Source organism: Alligator mississippiensis, chromosome 9 (genome assembly GCF_030867095.1).
Source record: "Alligator mississippiensis isolate rAllMis1 chromosome 9, rAllMis1, whole genome shotgun sequence".
NCBI classification, from domain to species: domain Eukaryota; kingdom Metazoa; phylum Chordata; order Crocodylia; family Alligatoridae; genus Alligator; species Alligator mississippiensis.
The window spans coordinates 71,499,735-71,518,522 of record NC_081832.1 but is presented as its reverse complement, the minus strand read 5'-3'; the positions used below and the strand labels follow the sequence as shown (position 1 = coordinate 71,518,522).

The 18,788-nt window shown below is 43.3% G+C and overlaps 1 protein-coding gene across 1 annotated transcript in view; it reads right to left on the bottom strand.

The window, feature by feature from the left end:
- TGFBI (transforming growth factor beta induced) overlaps window positions 1-17,788 on the bottom strand; it is a 33,564-nt gene extending 15,776 nt beyond the window's left edge. Inside the window, exons 1-4 of the mRNA XM_006276411.4 lie at window positions 17,614-17,788; window positions 11,781-11,879; window positions 2,423-2,487; window positions 544-701 (exon numbers count right to left, since the gene is read on the bottom strand). Of these exons, the coding sequence (XP_006276473.2) occupies window positions 544-701; window positions 2,423-2,487; window positions 11,781-11,879; window positions 17,614-17,750 (459 nt within the window). The 5' untranslated portion in view covers window positions 17,751-17,788. The remainder of the gene's footprint in view (window positions 1-543; window positions 702-2,422; window positions 2,488-11,780; window positions 11,880-17,613) is intronic.
- Window positions 17,789-18,788: the final 1,000 nt, after the last annotated feature.

Here is an 18,788-nt window from a genome sequence, read left to right as displayed (position 1 = left end):
AAAGCAAAGTAAAGCTGATGGGGTTTGGCAGTGGGGTTAATTAAAGAGAAAGAAGTCGAAAGTTCAAAGCCAAGAAATACTATGTCCAAATTCAACAGTGGAAAGCCAAGAGTTTAATAAGATTCAAAAAAGGCACTGGACATTTTATGGATATCAGGAATAAACAAGTTATCAAGTAATGAGCCACAAAAAGAAAATTGTAGAAAGGATATTCGATTTCTTGATTCAGGTCTTAAGTGAATCTCTATCAAAGATCAGAAGAGTCCTAATATGGGAGCAGATTAACCCTCAACTGTCTACCCTGGGGCTCTTAAACTTACTCTCAAGAACTAAATACTAGTCAATACTGGACCTGATGGACTATAGTATAGCAATGTATACAATGCCTATGTTGGAAGCAATGCCTTGCAATGCCCATGTTGGAACCTGCCTTGCCTCCATTGGAACTAGCCATTCAGTGAACCTCAGTCCCCATCACTCAGAATATTAAATAAAGAAAAATAAAGAAGCAAAGCAATAGAAGAACAGTAAATTTAATCTTACAGCAGGCAAAGAAGCCCAGGCTAAATTGCTTGGAGCAAAGATGGTAAAACTTCCAGGTGCTTCGATTTCTGGTCTCAGGTTCGAGCGGTCAGAATACAGCTGTGTGGTAGAGGATCCCACAAGCCCCAGAGTTTCATAGATGTTTGACAGTGGTAAAGCTGAAAGAAGAAAATATTCTATTTCTAGCATACTGTGATTCATACTATGCTGCACAGGGGTGAATTAAAACAGAGCTGCTGGCAAAAAAAAAATATGTCTGGAAATGAAACATGCCAGTGAACTCAGCCATATATTTGTTAGAATTAGAACAGCAATTTATCACACTGCTGTCTTAAAACAGGGGCAGATTTTAATCTCAGTAACTACACCGTTTATCCAGAACCAACAGCATCACCATGGATTGAAATGGACTTACTTTGGCTTCCTACAAAAATCAGAATCTAGCCCCAGATAATTAAGGAAAGAAATGCCAGAACTGAACAAAAGATGTTTTTATAGGTTTCACTTGATTTTTCATTTGACATTGGGCTTCACATTTCTTTCCTAGATGTTAACAATTAGCAACACAGGTACAGGTTACAGTTTTACGCTGCAATCCCCATATCCATTTTTATAAGTAACCTGCTTCTCTATCAATGGTGGCAAGTGCCCCAGAACCCCAAACTCAGCCTTGGTGTCTGAAAACAGACCTGGAATGACAAAGGCCAGGACTGGGGCTTGTGGTTGGGGCAGGAGGGGAAGGGACTTCCTGTCCATGGAATGCAACTGGCTTTTGGGTAACAAAATCCAGGATGCTCCACAGATATCTGGAACCAGAAGCCACCTACGGCACTTCCAGTTAACACAGCCAACTTGCTGCAGTGCTGTTGACATGCCTTTCAGCAGAGCAGATGAATTTGAGTTAATTAGTTCAAGAGACATAAACTAGGCATGATCTAGCCCTCCGTGAGCTGGGAAAACCTCCCTGCTCCTAGTATAGCCTTTCCTTGGGGTTGCACTAGATGAGGGGAAGCTCCAGTCTCCTCACCCCAAGATAGTCATCTATATAGAGGCTGCCATTGGCATATACTGAATCCACACACCCTCCAACACCCTGTAAATGCTACCCACTCAGGGCAACGGCTGCCCATTTTCAGGGCACAGCTGATGGCACCCCAATAGCAAACAGACTGCAGGACTTTGCGCAACTGGAACATCCAACCAGATGAGCATGGCTCCAACAGGGACTGCAAATGAATACCTAGGCCTGCCCTTATCCAGAGCTAGCTCTTGTTTGCATTCATGTCATGCCAAATTACATATTGACAGATTCTTCACTGGTGTAAAGTGGCACCACACCCTTAATCTCAATGGAGCTTGCACCAGTGGAGATGTCGACAACTTCCTCAGGAGGAAAAGGCTCAGATAGGGACATCAAACTTGGCAGAAACAGAACACTTCCTTTTTGCTGTAATGCGATGGGTTTTCCCCTTCTTTTCTTTATAGTCACTGAGCTTTTTCAAGCAGATGTACTTTTGTAAGACTTATGGCTTGCCATCATGAAAAATAAGTACGAGCCAGAAGATCTGTGTGTTACGACAGATAGTTTTGTATCAGATTTCCAGTAGTGCTACTCAACCTGCTCCTAATATCTATACCAGGCTTAACTTAGATTAATTACCTTCAATATATTTTTAAGTGAAAAGAACATTTCTGTCAAAACTCTGCAGGCGTTGAAGCTCATTTGAGATGATATCATTTAGTTTTCTACTGGATAAGTCTTTTTTCTCCACACAATTGAGTATACAGTATCACCCACAATTCCCAAGAATCAGAGCAATTATCTGCTCAGGATAGCTGTAGAATTTAAATGCCTAAATAAATATAAAACATATTTTACCAGCTGGACAGCCTTTTTCTCCAGGAACTTTTTCATATCCAGGGCAGCACTCATAACTGATCACTCTGCAATAGAAAACAGACTCCAAAGATTAGACAATGAATTTTTCACTCTACATGTCTTTTTCTATATTTTCAACAGCTTATATGTACTGAGTTATAAAACTAATAAGTGAGCTTAGAATTAAAACAACTAGCTATATTTTATCTCCTTGCAAGTTCCAGTTGTCTCAATCCCTTTGCGTTGTAAAAAGAAAATAAAATGCCAAAAATCAGGTTCCCTTTGAGAGCATATTCAAATCCAAACAAAAGACTGAAATCAAATTTCAAGCGCCAGCATATAGGCTTGGAAAGTGACTGACTCACAATCCTAGCAGAAGTGAAATATTTATTTTCTTTTTTAAGATAGCATGTCCAAAACCAACGTGGGACTGAAATGCAATGGCCAAGATGGGTCATTTTTGAGAAATTAAAGTCTGAGGCACCCAGATTTTTAACTACTGGCCACATCTGACTGCCAGTTTTTCCTGGAGAGAGGAAAGCAACATGGAAAATATACTGGAGCATCCATAGCACCTAATCCTTGTGCAAGCAGCCTGAGACGGTCTTTCCCCTAGTGGTAGGGTATTTATACACGAAAGCTTGCAAAGAAGAACTTTTCCAACTATTTGAGTTGGTTTAATAAAGGATATCAGATTTACCCAAAGAACCTTGTCTGCCTTTCCCCTAGTGGAGTATTTTAGCAAAGGAGCCAATTGGTACACCCAGGAACAGGAGTGGGAGGCTAGTTTCTATTGCTGACCTCTGGCATGTCAGCCAGTGCCCACAGTAGAACAGGTCAGCAGTTTGTCCAGTTGGAACCGAGCAATTATGTTTCACTTGAATAGATGTGGGTTTGGCTTGTCCCAGGCTGAAAGCTGAATTCTGCTTAGTTTGCATCCCAGATGCATGTGTCCACATGTTGCAGGCATACGCATTCACACTGTACAAATCCATCTGGGCTCCCGCCCTCGACCTCGTAGGAGACTGAAATTGACAAAATTCCTTCCTTTGTGGAGAACTCTCATCAGTTTCAGTCGCCCGCTGGGCCACAACAATGGAAGTACAAAGGGAAACCAGGATGGTATAACAAGTATGCAGGTATTGGCTGATCTTCTGCTGAGCCAGAAGAATGCTTCCCATCCTACAGGGCCATGCTGGTTAATTGTGCATTTGTTTCTTTTCCTGGGAATGAAAGTCAATGCCCCCTAAAGAACACAGATTAAACATCCATATACTTTCACCTCTAGAGCTGATATGCTCACTTCGCTTCCTCCACAATGTCCTTTACTCAGAGTGACCTAAGAAAAGGGCATTTGGTGCCCAAAAGCTTTTCTAACATTTCTCCCAACTATATCATTGATCCAATTAAAAATATCATCAAAACAACCCTGCTTCACTCCTTTCTCATGTCAACCCCTGAAAGCCTATCGCTGTGCAGCCAACATGATATCTTACTTCAGAAGTGAGCGCAACCCAGTGCAACTTGAACCACTGCATGCCATATCAGAGATGCCTTCCATGCTGTGGGAAGTGGGGCCATCTATATATTCAGACTGCATTTCCCTTCCACAATACCAAGAGCCAAATTCTAAGGGCTGTGCAGAAAGACCATGAGTTGATTCACGGTATTTGTTATTATGCAACATTCTTGAAAAAGCTCCTTTTATTGAATTGTGTAGGTCGTAATTAGCTGGTGTGGCTTTGGGTCACACTACTATTTCTCAGATAACATTTGCTCATAGTCCCTTGTATTGATTGGAAAGAAATAAAGCTGCAAGTGCCAGCTTGCTTTAGCACACTGTGAAAGCTATTTTGGATCTCCTGGGTTTGTATACCACATTTAATCGCTGTTCGGATAACTCCTGGTCAATCCCCAGCGTTAAGCTTAACAAAGCAGCGTAATGTTTTCTTTCATTTGATCACTGTCAGCCCAGCTCTTGTTGGGAAAAACTCTCAGCTTGTCTCTGTATCACAAACTGAACCAGACTTTTCCCATCAAGCTTTGGGACTCATTAACTGGCACAGCTCATTAGTTTGCCAACCATGTTTTTTATAGCAGGTGACAAGTGGCATCTCTAACATCTTATACACATTGCACTAACAGACCAAAATAATCTTTGGAAGTGGCAAACTGACCACATAAATAACTGCTGCTTACAACCGAAACACCCATACTATTTAGTGCAGTGTTCAGGGTGTACACAGGACCAAATGCAGTTTGTGTAGTCTTACCCAGCCTAGCTCAAGTGGTGTTGGCAGTGTAGCTGCAATAGCAGGGAACTCAGGATGGGCTAACTGCTGGAGTATTTTCTGGTTGGCTTTAGCTAATTTAAAGTTCATTTGGTCATGGCCTTCATAAACTTCTGCACAGACATACCCTTGGAGGAAGTACTAATCCATTGGTACATTATATACTTCCAGGCTGCTGATAGACAGAACTCTAAACCATTTTGAAAGGGAAAGGCACTTGCTCCTTTGAAATACACAGAGCTGTTCTGAATTAACTTATATTTGCCTGCTAATACCACATTAGGACCCTGACTGATATAGGGTTAGACTTACTTTTTCACCCCACTTACAATATTCTAGGAGTAGTTTATCAGAATATCTTCTAGCTGCATAATTTCATACCAATATAACTGTTGTATCTATCTGTTGATCCACTAATGATCAATTCAATTCAACTACCCTGCTCCGCTGTAAAAAGGCAAACGGTGTGATAGACCCTGACCCAGTCTCAATCCCTGTAGTTCCACTAATTTATGGAAATTTTCATCAGCCGAGGAATGGACCCAGTTCATGTGGCATGAATTACAATTTAAGAAGTCAATAAAAGGCAGATGCTTTGTTTTCAGATTGATTCCCGTAGGGAAAAAACCAAAACAGAAGTTATTGCTTTTTTTTTGCACTGAGGTTTGCTTGACCACTAACCTTTACAATTGCTAAAAAAGGGCAAAACAGTTTGAGCTTGGTGTCAAAACCATGAATAAAACTAGAGATTCCTCTAAAACTGCATGCTCTCTTCTTTTTTTTTTTCAAACTTTGTTTGAAAGAAGGGGATTGGAGACCCCAAGAGCTATGTTTTACTGGGCTTGGTTCAAAAGAAGGAAAAACCCAGAGTCTTTGGGTATTTGTCAGCATCTGAGCAGTTCACAAGCAGTGGGAATGCCTTGGGTTTAAACAGAATTCTTCAGGGTAATTAAGAGTCAGTGAGTGAAACAAATACCTGTGCTTCTGTGACAGAAGCAAATAAATTGTATGTCATGGCTTCCTAACAGAATTACAAAGCAAACCCAGACTGATTGTCTAGACATTATATATTCCATGTGGGAAAGAGTTTGCCTAAAGCAATCCCTTCTTTTGACTACTGGAGATCTTAACACCCTGCTGTTCCACTTTTCTTAGCTACCTTATTTTCTCATGTTCATTAGAAACATACAATCCCCTACCCCCAACCCCCAATTTCTCTTCTTTTTTTTTTCCACCAAAGAAACTAAATCCAGTCTAGACTGCTCCTTGGTCCAGAAGTGTAATCAAAGACGAGGCACTGATTGAAGAGAAATCAGTCCAAAGTTCAGCATAAATAATTCTTGAGTTCTGACGTCGCCTTTAAAAGGCTTATTTATGGATTGATCGGAGATTAATGAGCTGTGACTAACAGATCAGGAAGCGAGTGTACACAGCTCGCAGAACGGGGTTTTAACTCACTCCAGGGTTTACAAGACTGCAGAAAGCCCACGGCAATTGAAAGCCTGCTGGGGGCTTTGTGCTGGTAGCCAAGAGCTACATCCTCTTTGCCACAGCTCTGTATCAGCTGGCAAAGGAAAAAGCTGGATACAGCTCACCGGTATGGAAGTGGCTGTAGCCATGTATGCATCAGTCTCAGATTTTCCAGGGTGCTCAGCAGTGCTATGGTGACCTCTCCGATGGATCACTAATTCATTTTAGCACATGCCACTTGGATGCTTAAGTCAATACAGGAAGGATCTGCCCAATTGTTCAGTGGTGTGAAAAGGCACCTTGTCTCCAGAGCCTTCAACTAGCTTTCTGTTGGCTTCAGGGGGATGATTCTGATGTATGAAATGGTGATGGGTAAAATAGTGGAAGGCTGACTCCAGCCTACATAGAGAAGGCATGTGGGTAAGCTCCTTGCAAACAAGTGAAATTAGCTGGTGGGCCTCACTGAACAGGCCCTGGATTTACATCTCCAGGTGCAGCAGGCTGGCATGGAGGGTTGTACTGGGAAGACGATCTTGGCTGGGAGATGTTGGTCAGAGGATGCAGCAAGGATCAGCTGCTTCCTCTTGATTTTCCCTTCAAGATGAGGAGCAGAGAGAGCCTAGAGGCTGTAGAGCCATTCAGACGAGGGAATGAACTCGCTTTGGTTGTTAAGAAGTCTTTACTCTAAACGTGTGCATACAGCTTGCCATGTAAGCATATTTTAAAAGGCAATAAATAAGCCCACTGCCAGCGTAACTCCAACAGTCTCAGTGAAATTAGCCTCAGGGTGAATTTGGCCCAACAGTCTCTGATCTTTTATTGCTAGACCTGAAAACAACCCCAGGCTCTCCCTGACGGTTCACAAAAGTCTCACCCAGCCAGCACACCACATTACTGAGGGCTTTGGGGAGATTGCAAGAGCTTCCCAAAACCTCTCCACAGCTCAGTATGATGAGGTAACTGGCTTCCACCTTGACTCAGCTGTGTTTTCAAATGCCTGAGAGATCTCCTGGCTAGGACATGGTAATTTAATTAAGGCAGCCACATTCTCTGGTTGTGAGCCAGTCTCCTCTGCAGGACCACGTATCTAATGGGATCTATATCATGTCTCTCCTTTTGAGGTGGCTATCCTCTGAGCAGAACGTAACATTTACCATACCACTGGGAAAGAGACCATGTGAGGTCTTTCAGGAGAGCTGGGTATCATAATATACAATGAAGAGACAGGGAGACACTGGCCAAGAGTGGGGAAAAAATATGCATGGGACTAATTTATGCACTGGTTATTGGTAGCTGTACTGTCAAAGTAGATCAAATTGCATGGATGTAACAGAGGGCAGAACGTGGTCCTGTATTTGGAGCCTTCTGTTTGTTCAAAACCTCACCAAAAATCATCTATTGCTTTTATATTTTGCAAGCTCATTCAAGCTAGAGGCAGAATTTGACCCAGAATATACATACTGCCCCATGAACCCACATGAGACTGCAAAGACTGTAAGCATTTGGCCAAGTTTTGTTCTTATATGGCCAATAGCATAGTTTGCAACATTAAATCCGCTCCTAACCTACTGAGCAGGCTGGTGGTATTCTACTTGAAAACCCTCGAATCCGCCAAATACAGTCTCTGTCTATGATGTTGGATCATTGGTTACAGATCATTGTATCTCTGCGAGGTGGGTGCCAACTATGCGAGTTAAGTAAGCAAGCCCGTCAGAATGCCCTCATACAAAGAGCATTTGTCATGCACTGTGCAATGCTTTCTCACCACAATTTCCTGACCTCCCTGTTGAGTGATTTCAAGTAAAATCTTTATAGTTATTAAGTCAGATTTGGGTTTCAAAATGCCGTGTTCCGTAAAATAGCCCACACTATGCACAGTGAGCTACCCTATTCCTCTCCCCCCTCCCCCCACCCAGTCATTGTTTTGCCACTATGTTCCTAAAATTTAATTTTAAGTGCATTTTTCAAGGTAATAAAAATAAGCATAATCATACATTACTGAATAAAGATCTATTTGTAATAATTTCCTGTAATAAAACCCATCTGGTCTGTTTTATAAAGGGAGTGCCAGAGACTTGGGGTTTTTTTTTTTCTGAACTAGGGAAAGCACATCCAACAAAAGGAGAATGTTAATTTAGCCCAGGAAGACAGGGAAGTGTTAAATGACCATCATAATGCCACTAGCAATTATTTCAAGGGCTTAAATCCAAAGTTAGCCAAGTTATCTCTTTGTCCTTAAGATAAAAGTCTGGAGTTGAATTATATTTATCGTTTTAAAAAAGCATTATCATGAGGGTAGTGTGCGTGGGATTCATGGAAATATAAACACAGAGGTATGGGAATATATTAAATAAAATACCCCTTTGCCCTTGGAAAGACTAGATACCCAACAGTGTAAAAGTAGTTAATTACCAAAACAAAGAGCTTGTTTTAATGCTCATTAAATCAAAGTTAAGTCTAACTTTTTGCCAACCATCTAATTCTACTTCATCATCATCAAACAATGCAGTGATGGCATGCACATAAACCCTTCATCTAATTCCTTCCAAATAATGTAATCTAATTCTTTTGGATGGGTCAGAACACCAAAAACCACAGATAAGAGGGCTAGAGCCACATTTTGATGCATGTGTTGAAGTTTCTATCATCACTCATCAGATCTAGCATATTGCCCTAAAGTCTTCTGCAGGAATAGTCCAAAATGCTGGACATTCAGGATAGAAGCCTACCTGACACGATGCTCACCATCAGAAGCAGCCAGCTGCTATACCACTGGAGTAAAGAAAATATCATTTCTACAAAGAAGTGATGCACAAACAATCACGCATTTATTCATGGATTTGCAGGGGTGATCCTCTGGGGATGGATATTGCCACTTAGATGTAGCACACTACAACCCGTTAACATGGGCTACTGATATCAATGGGATGAGTCACTGAGTGAGCAAGGGGTGGCTAAATCAGGTCATTTACAACTGCATTCAACAAGAAGGCACCAAGTAAACCTGCTTAGCCCACAGCGAGTGGAAGTCAGTATTCCTCTGGGGTTGTAGCAGCTCATACACTTTCCCATGCAGGGAAAATCCCTCTCTAAATCACAGAGAGGATCTTAACTCCATAACTTGTGTGGCCTCTCCCAGACATCTCAATACATGAGATGATGATTAAAGTGACCTTATTTAAACCGACAAATGACTAAAGCAACTTGTCTAGAGAGGGAGGCCCAAATCCCTGGTATATGAATCCTACAGCCATAATCCAATATGTTTTCCAGGCATCTTTCACTGGGAACATGATATTTATTATGCAGAAAAATGAGAAGGGGAATTAAGTAGAAGGGGATTTTGGTTTTTACATATAGATAATTTTGTATTCAACTATGAGCCAAATACCCCCTGAGCAATCCACCAACCCACACATCCCAAGGCACCTTGGCAAGAGGTGTGTGCCACAGCGTGTGGCAGGAAGGAGGCAGGGATACAGGGCTGGCCTGGGGAAGAGCTTATGGTCCCCACACACCTTAGCTGGAAAAAAGTGACCTAACCCCAGGCTGCAGCATCTTTAATAGATAGCTGTCCTGGGAGAGCTTCTCAGAAACAGGTTTTTAGACCCCTCCAACATATGGAGGAACATCTCTCCTGCACTTTGGCTCTCTTCCACTGAGGCAAAATGGATCAGGGATGAAAGATGCCCAAGTCTCCCCGGGCACTGTATGTGCAGTGTAGGCTCCTAACTCAAGGCTCTGGAACAGGTACCAATCTAGCTAGAGTTTGTTTCACAAAAGCCCTCATCTCCTTGAGGTGCGAGATGCTGCAACATCGCTAATCCCTGCTCATCCTCTCTGATTTGGGAGGGGGGGTGGGATTTTGTATTTTAGCATTTTCTCGTAGTCAACATTTTGGCTTAGGACAACCTTACATTATTACTGTATATGCTGAATAACATCATACAATGCTTCTCCAGTTTTAACTTCATGTGGAAGACTAGGGAATGCATTCATTTAGCGGTAATGCACTGAAAGACCAGAAACCATAAAGAGTGGTGGTTTCTGTTTTTCCTACCTCTTCATTATACAAACAAGAAACACAGGGGACTGAACATGAAGCTCTGCACATGCAGTTGAACCACTCGAGTGTTTTCTTTAGCAGCCAACTTAAAATCCAGATAGTCCCTTCAGGTGAAAACAGTGAAAGACTTCTCAGTTTGCTGCTTAGCCAGGAAACAGAGTTCATTTCAGCTCAGCTCAAGAGAAAGATTATTGTAATAGGCCTGATTCAGTGCTGGATTGGATAATGCTTGTTAAATACTTTCCCAAATGTCCTGACAAACATCTGGATGATCTTCTGATGTCAGTTCCATTGAAGAAATGATTTTTCTACACATGATCTCAATCAAAATGAAATTGCTAATGCTTTCATTTATGTCAAATTTGCATGGAAATCTTGATTCAGTCTTGGCGTGGGAAAACACAGAACTAGCTCCAATAAAATTGCAACGGGCACAGCTTCACACGCTTCTGCGAGGCGCAGCTCAGGCCCCATTACGACATTCGGAGAGGTTGCATGACCTTGCAAAGGCGATGTCTCTTGAAAGACAGACAGACTTCATCAAGAGTCTGGCAGCCAGCTGGGTCGCACGTTATAACTCGTGTGCAGACTGCACCTTTCAAAAGAATGCGCGGAAGCTGGCTACCCACACCATTTTGTGCAATAACTACTTACATATTATTGTTTGCAGGTTTGGGTGTAGGATGGATCTGAAAGCCTAATGAATTTTCCTGGAGGAGTCATCTGAAAACATTGACTTAAAACTGACATTTTCCCCCTTCCCTGCCCCCTGTGCTATTTTCCCCTTCCACAAAACCACAAGGAAGTGCCTCTAATATCCACCAGCTCTGCACTGCTTCTTTATAGAAAAACAGTTGGGGGGGAGGAAAAGGCAAAGTTAGTTACTAGGAAACATCTGATCTATACTTCATTACAGCACTGAGAGCTCTGTAAGGATAAAAAATGATATCTCAATTCTTTAATGAATCATTCAACTTTGGATTCCTCTTTGGCTTTCCATCCTTAACAGCTCAAAGTGATGCAGGATGGACCCTCATTTTACAGCTAGGAAAAAAAAAACCAACCAAGGAGCAAATATTTATTCAGAAGCAAATACATGATAAATCAATTCTTCAGGCATAAAAGAGAGAGAAGCGTCTTCATGTTTGTTCATCAAGGGGCAAATGAATCTAAGGGCACCACTTAAGTCCTCACTACAAAGGTTACTGATCTATGGCTCAGCCTCCCAACTCTTGATAAATTAGTCTGTGCCCAGAAAGGCAGCCCAATTAGCAAGGTATCAATACATCTGATAGGTATACACGCCCTTTCCCCAAAATTAAATTGTTCAAAAAGCCATCAGAATGTGGCTAACAGAGTTTGTAATGAAACAGATCTTAAAGGTATACACAGCAAGAGGCCATATGCTGGAATCCGTGACGGCCAATGTGTTTAAAAATGGCTGCTTCTCTCTCAAAAGAACACTATACAATCCATGGACCCATAATACCACCTTTTTACTGAGATTTCTGGATGCCTCTCAAGTACTTACGTTGATTTGCCACAGATTTTCCTCTGGTACCACTGTTTGCAGTTTGTGAAGTATTTCCTGTTTGTTCCAATAAGCTTCTGCACAGCGCACACATTGGGGCTATAGATAAAGACAGATAGAACAAGATATTGTAAGCTTCTTACTCACTCATATATAGAATATTAAGCGACGCCTGAACTGAAAAGGGTCTGAAAAGCAGTACTGTGTTTATGGAGAAGGAATCTTGTTATAGCTGCAACTTAAATTTCTAAGAGATCAGAATATATAATGACTATTATAAATGATGCTATGCCCTGAAAGAGCTCTCTCTTCATGAGACCAGGGCTTTTTCCATCTTTCCTGAGCGCAAAGTCTTGACCTTTCTCCACCTCCCACCCCCAGTCATTAAAAAAAATGAAGTTACAATTACAGTGGCATCGGTATTCCCATTATGGATGTAGATTAAAACTCAATAGAGTGCATAATAGGGTGAATATCTTAAAATAAATGTAATCAAGATGGCTATTTGGCTTCATTTTAATACTAAAAAGAGAGAACAGTATTTACTAGTCTTTGAACTAATGTGGATTGAATTGGTTTAAAACAAACGTTCTTTTATCTGAAGATTAGATTAGACCCATTCCATTCATGGCATTAGACCCGTATTACTGATTGAATTACGGACGGTTAAAATGAGCCTCTGTTACAACACAATAACATTTTTATAGCATAGTTTACCAGGTGGAAGTGGACAGCAGCCATCAATCATGATCCTGAATGGTATTGAGCGTGCCAACCCTGATCCAGCAAAGACCTTATGCACAACCCTGATTCCGCAGCCCATGGATAATAGCCAGAGTGCCCAGCCCATCCTGAAGAGGCCCTGCTGACTGTACGAGTCCCAATCCCTTGGGCCTGTGCACTAAAATATATTGATTCTGGGAGGAGGAGGCAGACATGGGCAAAGCTGGAAATGCAGTGTATTACTTACAGAATTGAGACTGCCTGGGTCAGGCATCTGACTACTGTCCCCGACTCCTGCCCCAGAGAGGCACATTAGAAGGTGGAGGAGTCAGGGGTGGTCAGCACCATTCAGTCAGATTCAAAAGCAGCCAGGGTAGTGTGCAACCATGGACCTTGTCCTGGACAGCACTGCATGGAAGCACAGGCTAAGGCACAGCACCTTCTATCAAGAAGGGCTCAGAACCCCACAAGACTGCTCTTCCTCACTGAGCCAAAGCCCCGGGGTGTGGGGAAGATGACTAAAATATTATAGTGGCCTCACATTAGATTTCCATGGACAAAAGAGTCTACAGCCCATTGCAAATGTGCTCTAAAGTATTATGATAAATGACACCCAGCCCATTCATTAACCAAGGAGTTTGGGGCGTGCAGTGGGGATTCCTCTCCCCCACACCTGTAGGTCTGTTTGCTTTCTTCTCATTGCACAAAATTCAGTTCTCCCCAAATCACTGATCTCCACCTCATTAGTGTGAATTAATGTGAGGTTCTGCTATACATTTGCTAAACGCACTGCTGGTCTCAGCTGGAGCCTGGCTTGCCTTCAAGAAGCCCTTTGTTGACTTTGCTGCAGCATTGTGCTGTAGAGACACCGACCCATCCTGCTGGGTGCTGGGCACCCTCAACTCCCACTAAAGTCAACAAAAGCTGAGGACCCTCAGCTCCTTGTCAAATTGCGCTCATCAGTTCCAGCATTGCTGCCACTTCCAATAAAAGCTGTGCATTTTTGCTTGGAAGCATTTGCTTCATTTTACACACAGAATGCCAGGTACGCAGGGAGAAAGGAAGATCTACTTTCTAAACGAGAAATATTAAGTCAATCGAAGGCCAAAACTTTAGCTGGTATAAACCGGGGAAGCCTTACTGATTTCCACGCCGGCTGACATCGGTGGAGATCTGGTCCCAAGTAGTCTATATCGCTGCCCTTTGTGACTCAGTCTCCCTGGACTACCCTTACAAGGACACTCCAGCTACCTCCTGGATTTCGATGTCTGTCTGAATAGCAGTGGACAATCCTTCCAGTACTCATCCTTGACAAGTCTGGTTACTACAGAGCTAGTTTTATCTGGTCTTTCAAGTACTTTTGGAACATATATATAAAAGACATGGTTTTTTTTCTACAGAGCAAGATTCTGCTACCCATAATCCTATTCATTTCAGTAGAGATAGTCATGGAGTAGAGCAACCTGCAGCAACATCTGGTTGCACATCATTGGATCATGGGATCCCTTCTGAGCTCTTTATAGACCATAATCAATGTATCTTATGTCCAAGAACCCTGTGGTTGTTTTCCCATTGTGTCTGCTGTTGGCTACGTGTATAAGCAGACATCCAAAAATGTAGCTTATTGAGCAAACTGAGTGGTTTTTTCTAGGTCCCTCGACCAGAAATGGACTGGCAGGCCAAATCTGGACAGCATAGTACAATTCATGGAGTATCCGTCCATCTCTGAATGCTCCCATGCTGGTTTATTGCCACCAAGATCTCGGATGCCCATTCAGCTAGGAAAACAGTTGCAGGCGCTTGTTTGTATTTCTATTGATTGAACTGGCAACAACTTTCTTCTCTCTTTTGAGATGAAAGAACGCCAGAGAAATACATTCATTTAAAGCAGACAGTGCTGTGGCTACTTCCCAAGTGCCAGGTGCTCACTTCTATATTGAAGTTAGTAGGAGAATGTGGGTATTGTTTGGTTTCAAGGCTTAAGTAGATCAAGAACATCAGATTTATATAATTTACAGTAAGACTTTGACAATCAAGATATCTTCTAGATAGATGATAGTATAGAATTTGCCTACCAAGGATCTGTACTTGCTGAGACCGTCAAATTAAAGATGCCCTTTTACAAATTCCAACCTTACACTCCTTTATCCTTTATTCTATCATGGTCCTGGCTCTAGCTATACCCAGTTTGATCCACACCTACCTTTCGATCAGCATCTCAACACCCAACTCACCACTGTTTTGTTCCTTGTGAAATCTCAAAAGAAGTGTGAGTCACCATTGCAACTGTGAGAACTGACTGTCATACCTAATAACGTCTCTACAAGGGAGCAAACAGGATCAGTAACTTGTTACCAGCCTATAACCATGTGGTTTTCGAATAGTCTTCACCTTGGAAGGTTTAGCCTTAAAGAAAGGTATTACTTCTGTCCAATTTTTGTCCAATTCAACGAAGATCTATTGACAAGGTTTATGTATAATGCTATATAGTTGACAAAGGAAAAAATAATCGTATGCAAATAATTTCTGTTATTTTGTAGCCTGTAAAAAGGAAATGAAACCAGAAGCAACCTTTGAGCCAACTCAAGTCTGCAAAGCAACCAAATGTAAGACTAATTAAAACATCATGCAAAAATCTCATAAAATATACTGGCAAGATTTGCTCTTCCTTGTGCTTTGTCAAGATCTGGTTGTTATGAAGAGAGGTGTTGAGAACACACTTGCTACTCAGCAGGAAGCAAACAGAAAGAGACTGAGTGCCTACTCCAAGAAGTTAACACCCTACTACCAAATCTGTCCCAGGGACTTCACAGAAAAGAAAAAAAATGCAGCAGCTAAGATCTCTGCTTGCAGTCTAAATATGCACTCTCTTAATGGGATACATGGAGATATGAAAGCATGAAGTGGTCTAAAGTGACTTCTGCAATACCCAAATGTTATGGAAAAAATTAAACACACAAGATCACTATGATCACTTTGTGTCACACTCTCACCTCTTTAACTCTGAGTTGTACGTTGTTTAAATATAGAAAGTACTGCAGGCATTGTCCAATATGGCAGCAAACATAACACTGTGGGCACATCTACACATGCGCTTTTATATGCTGTAGACTATTTTACTGGGCGTTAAAGCGTCACATAGAAAACTGTGACATTACGCTAATGCACAGTAAAATAGTCTACTATGCATTAAGTGTCCATTACAAAAGTGTACAAATGTGCTACTGCACATTAGCATAGCCTAATGCATGTTAATTTAGTACCTCACATTGGAGGTACTAAATTTAACGCACATTAGAAAAGGCGCATTAACGCACGTGTACACATGCCTTGTGCTTTCTGGCCAAGTGTCTTTTGTCTGAAGAACTCAGGTGCTTTTTAACCCAAAGAAAGAGTCTGGTCTAAAATAGATTAGGTCTGAATGGGACCAGGTAGCATTAAAAACTTCAGGGACTGAAAATTTCAGCTTGGGAAACATTTTCCAAAAAGTTGTTTCTTCTTTTAAAGACACAGGAGATTTACTGAGTCTAAGGAAGATCACACTTTTCCCATGTGGGACAACAGGCAATCCCCACAATGGGATGCCCTGCAGCCTACTCTCCGCTGAAGAAAGACCTGCAACTTCTGAGGACAGATCTGTGGCTTGAGGACTGGACTCTTAAATCATCTCAAGACCCACCAATGAGCTGTAGTAGAGATCATCCTTGAATGAAGGGATTGTAGCTGACCCCCAGCATACTTCAATTAAACACCACTATGGAGATGCTGAAATTGCTGCACCCATCCTTAGTGTAGGGTATAGCCAACAAGCTCATCCCACCCCTTCCAAGTTTGAAAAGCTCCCCCGCCCCCTCCCCCAGTCCTGAGAGATGGATGTGAATTAGCTGCTACCTGGGTTAGTCTAGAAGGTGCAAATCTAGCCTGCTTTCTGTGCCATGCTAGCCCTAATCCTAGACTGTACCAGTCACCTGTGCTTCTATGGGACCGTGCCCTGAAAAGTGATACACAAATCATCCTGAGAAAGAGTTGCCAGATCTCTCTCACATTCACACACAGGAACAAACTTGATAGATGGATATGAATTAGATGCTATTTGGGGTAGTCCAGAAGGTGCAAATCTAGCCTGCCTCTGGTTCCCTGCAAGCTGTAATCCTAGACTGTCCCAATGGCAACCCAACCACACTTCTATGGGACTGTGCCCTTAAAAGTGATACACACACAACTATTCCCAAGAGATGGATGTGAATTAGATACTGCTTGGATTAGTCTAGAAGGTGCAAATCTAGCCTGCCTTCTATTCCATTTTATCCTAGGCTGTGCCAAAGCCACCCATGCTTCTATGGGACCGTGCCTTTAAATATGATACACATGCAAATAATCCCGATTGTGTTGCCAGCTCTCTCTCTCACACACAAACAATCCTGAGAGATGGATGTGAATCAGATGCTACTTGAGTTAGTCTAGAAGGTGCAAATGTAGCCTGCCTTCTGTTACCTGTAAACCTGAATCCCAGGGTGTGCCAAGGGCAACCACACTTCGATGGGACTGTGCCCTGTAAATCATACACACACAACTAATCCCAAGAGATGGATGTGAATGAGATACTACTTGGGTTAGTCTAGAAGGTGCAAATCTAGCCTGCCCTCTGTGCCACGCTAGCCACAAACCTAGGCTGTGCCAAAGCCACCAGCACTTCTGTGGCACCGTGCCCTCAAAAGCAATCCACGCAGCGAGATCACACCCACATATATACATTTCCACTGACACCCTGCCACACTTTTAGCTCCTCTCATTCCTTGGAGTCTCAAACCAGCAAAGACTCCCTCTGCCTGATGAAGGGTGAAAGCTTGCTAAGAAGTTCCCCCCCCCTCCCCCTCCGACTCCTCACTTGGTCTAATAAAAGATGTCACATCTATCCGAAGAAACTTGTCACACACACATCAATCTGTCGTGAGATCACACACACACACACAGGCACAACCCGATCGCAGCCAGCGCAGGGGGGCTGGACCCCCGTCCAGCCCCTGACAGCTATGGAAGTAGGGCTGGACACGAAGTAGCGGCCCCGCTCCCAGGGGCCCCGAGCCCTGCCCGCCCCGCAGCCCCTTACCCGTGCTGCCTGCCGCGGAGCCGGCTGTGCTGCAGGACCTGCTGGTAGGGGGACTTGACGGCGCCCGCCAGGCTGAGCACCAGGGCCAGGGCCAGGGCTAGGGCCAGGAGCAGCGGCGGCGGCGCGGGGCGCTGCATGGGGCCGGCCGGGGGGAAGCGAGACCGCGGCGGGGTCGGGAGCGGCGCTTAAATACGAGCCGGGCAGGGGAAGGGGCGGGGAAGCCGCGGCCACGGGACAGCGCTGCCCCTGCCCCCGGCAGCCCGGCCCGGGGAGGAGGGGGCGGCCCTGCAACCCCCGCACCCAGCCCGGCTGGGGCATCCCCTGCGACCCCCTCCAGCCCCGCGCGGGGACAGCCCTTCCCGCCCCACCACCTGCGGCGTGACGTCACGGGGTCCCCCCTTCTCTGCAGATGACGTGAGCGAGTGAGATCACAGCCCCGCAGTCAGCGCGTTCCAGCGGGGCTCCTGCCTCAACGGGGGGGGGGGGGCTCTGTGTCCCTGATAACCAGGGATCCTGGTTTTCTCTGATTTCATAAAATCCCCAATTTTCGGTTTAAGAAAAAGTAACTCTAAATCCACATTTTCCTGTGATTAAAATGAAACACTACCAATCTAGGTATATCTATATCTATATTGATAGATAGGTACAGAGATAGATAGCTCTATAGACAGAGAGAGAGATCTATCTACAGATAGATAGAGAGATAGATCTATCTCTCTCTCTCTCTCTCTCTCTATCTATAGATATACCTATATCTATAGGCAGGGTAGGGGCATCCCCTAGGTAGGTCACATCTAGAGATAGATAGATAGATAGATAGATAGATAGATAGATAGATAGATAGATAGATAGATAGATAGATAGATAGATAGATAGATAGATAGATAGATAGATATAGTGGTGTTTCATTTTAAGCATGGAAAAATGTGGATTTTTGAGTTGTTTGGTTTTTTTAAACAGAAAATTGGGGATTTTTTTTCACCAGAATCCCTGCTGATAAACCAGCCCTCTCCTGGGGGCTTAGAGCCATCTTTGGTCTTGCTCCATCTTAAATCATCTGCTCAGTTGCTGGGGATCAGGGGCACTGGAATAGGGATCTCTCCGGCAAGAGCTGCCCAGCAGTGATAGCTTATAGCCAGATGCTTTTAAAGGGTTCATAGGATCCTAGAGACGTG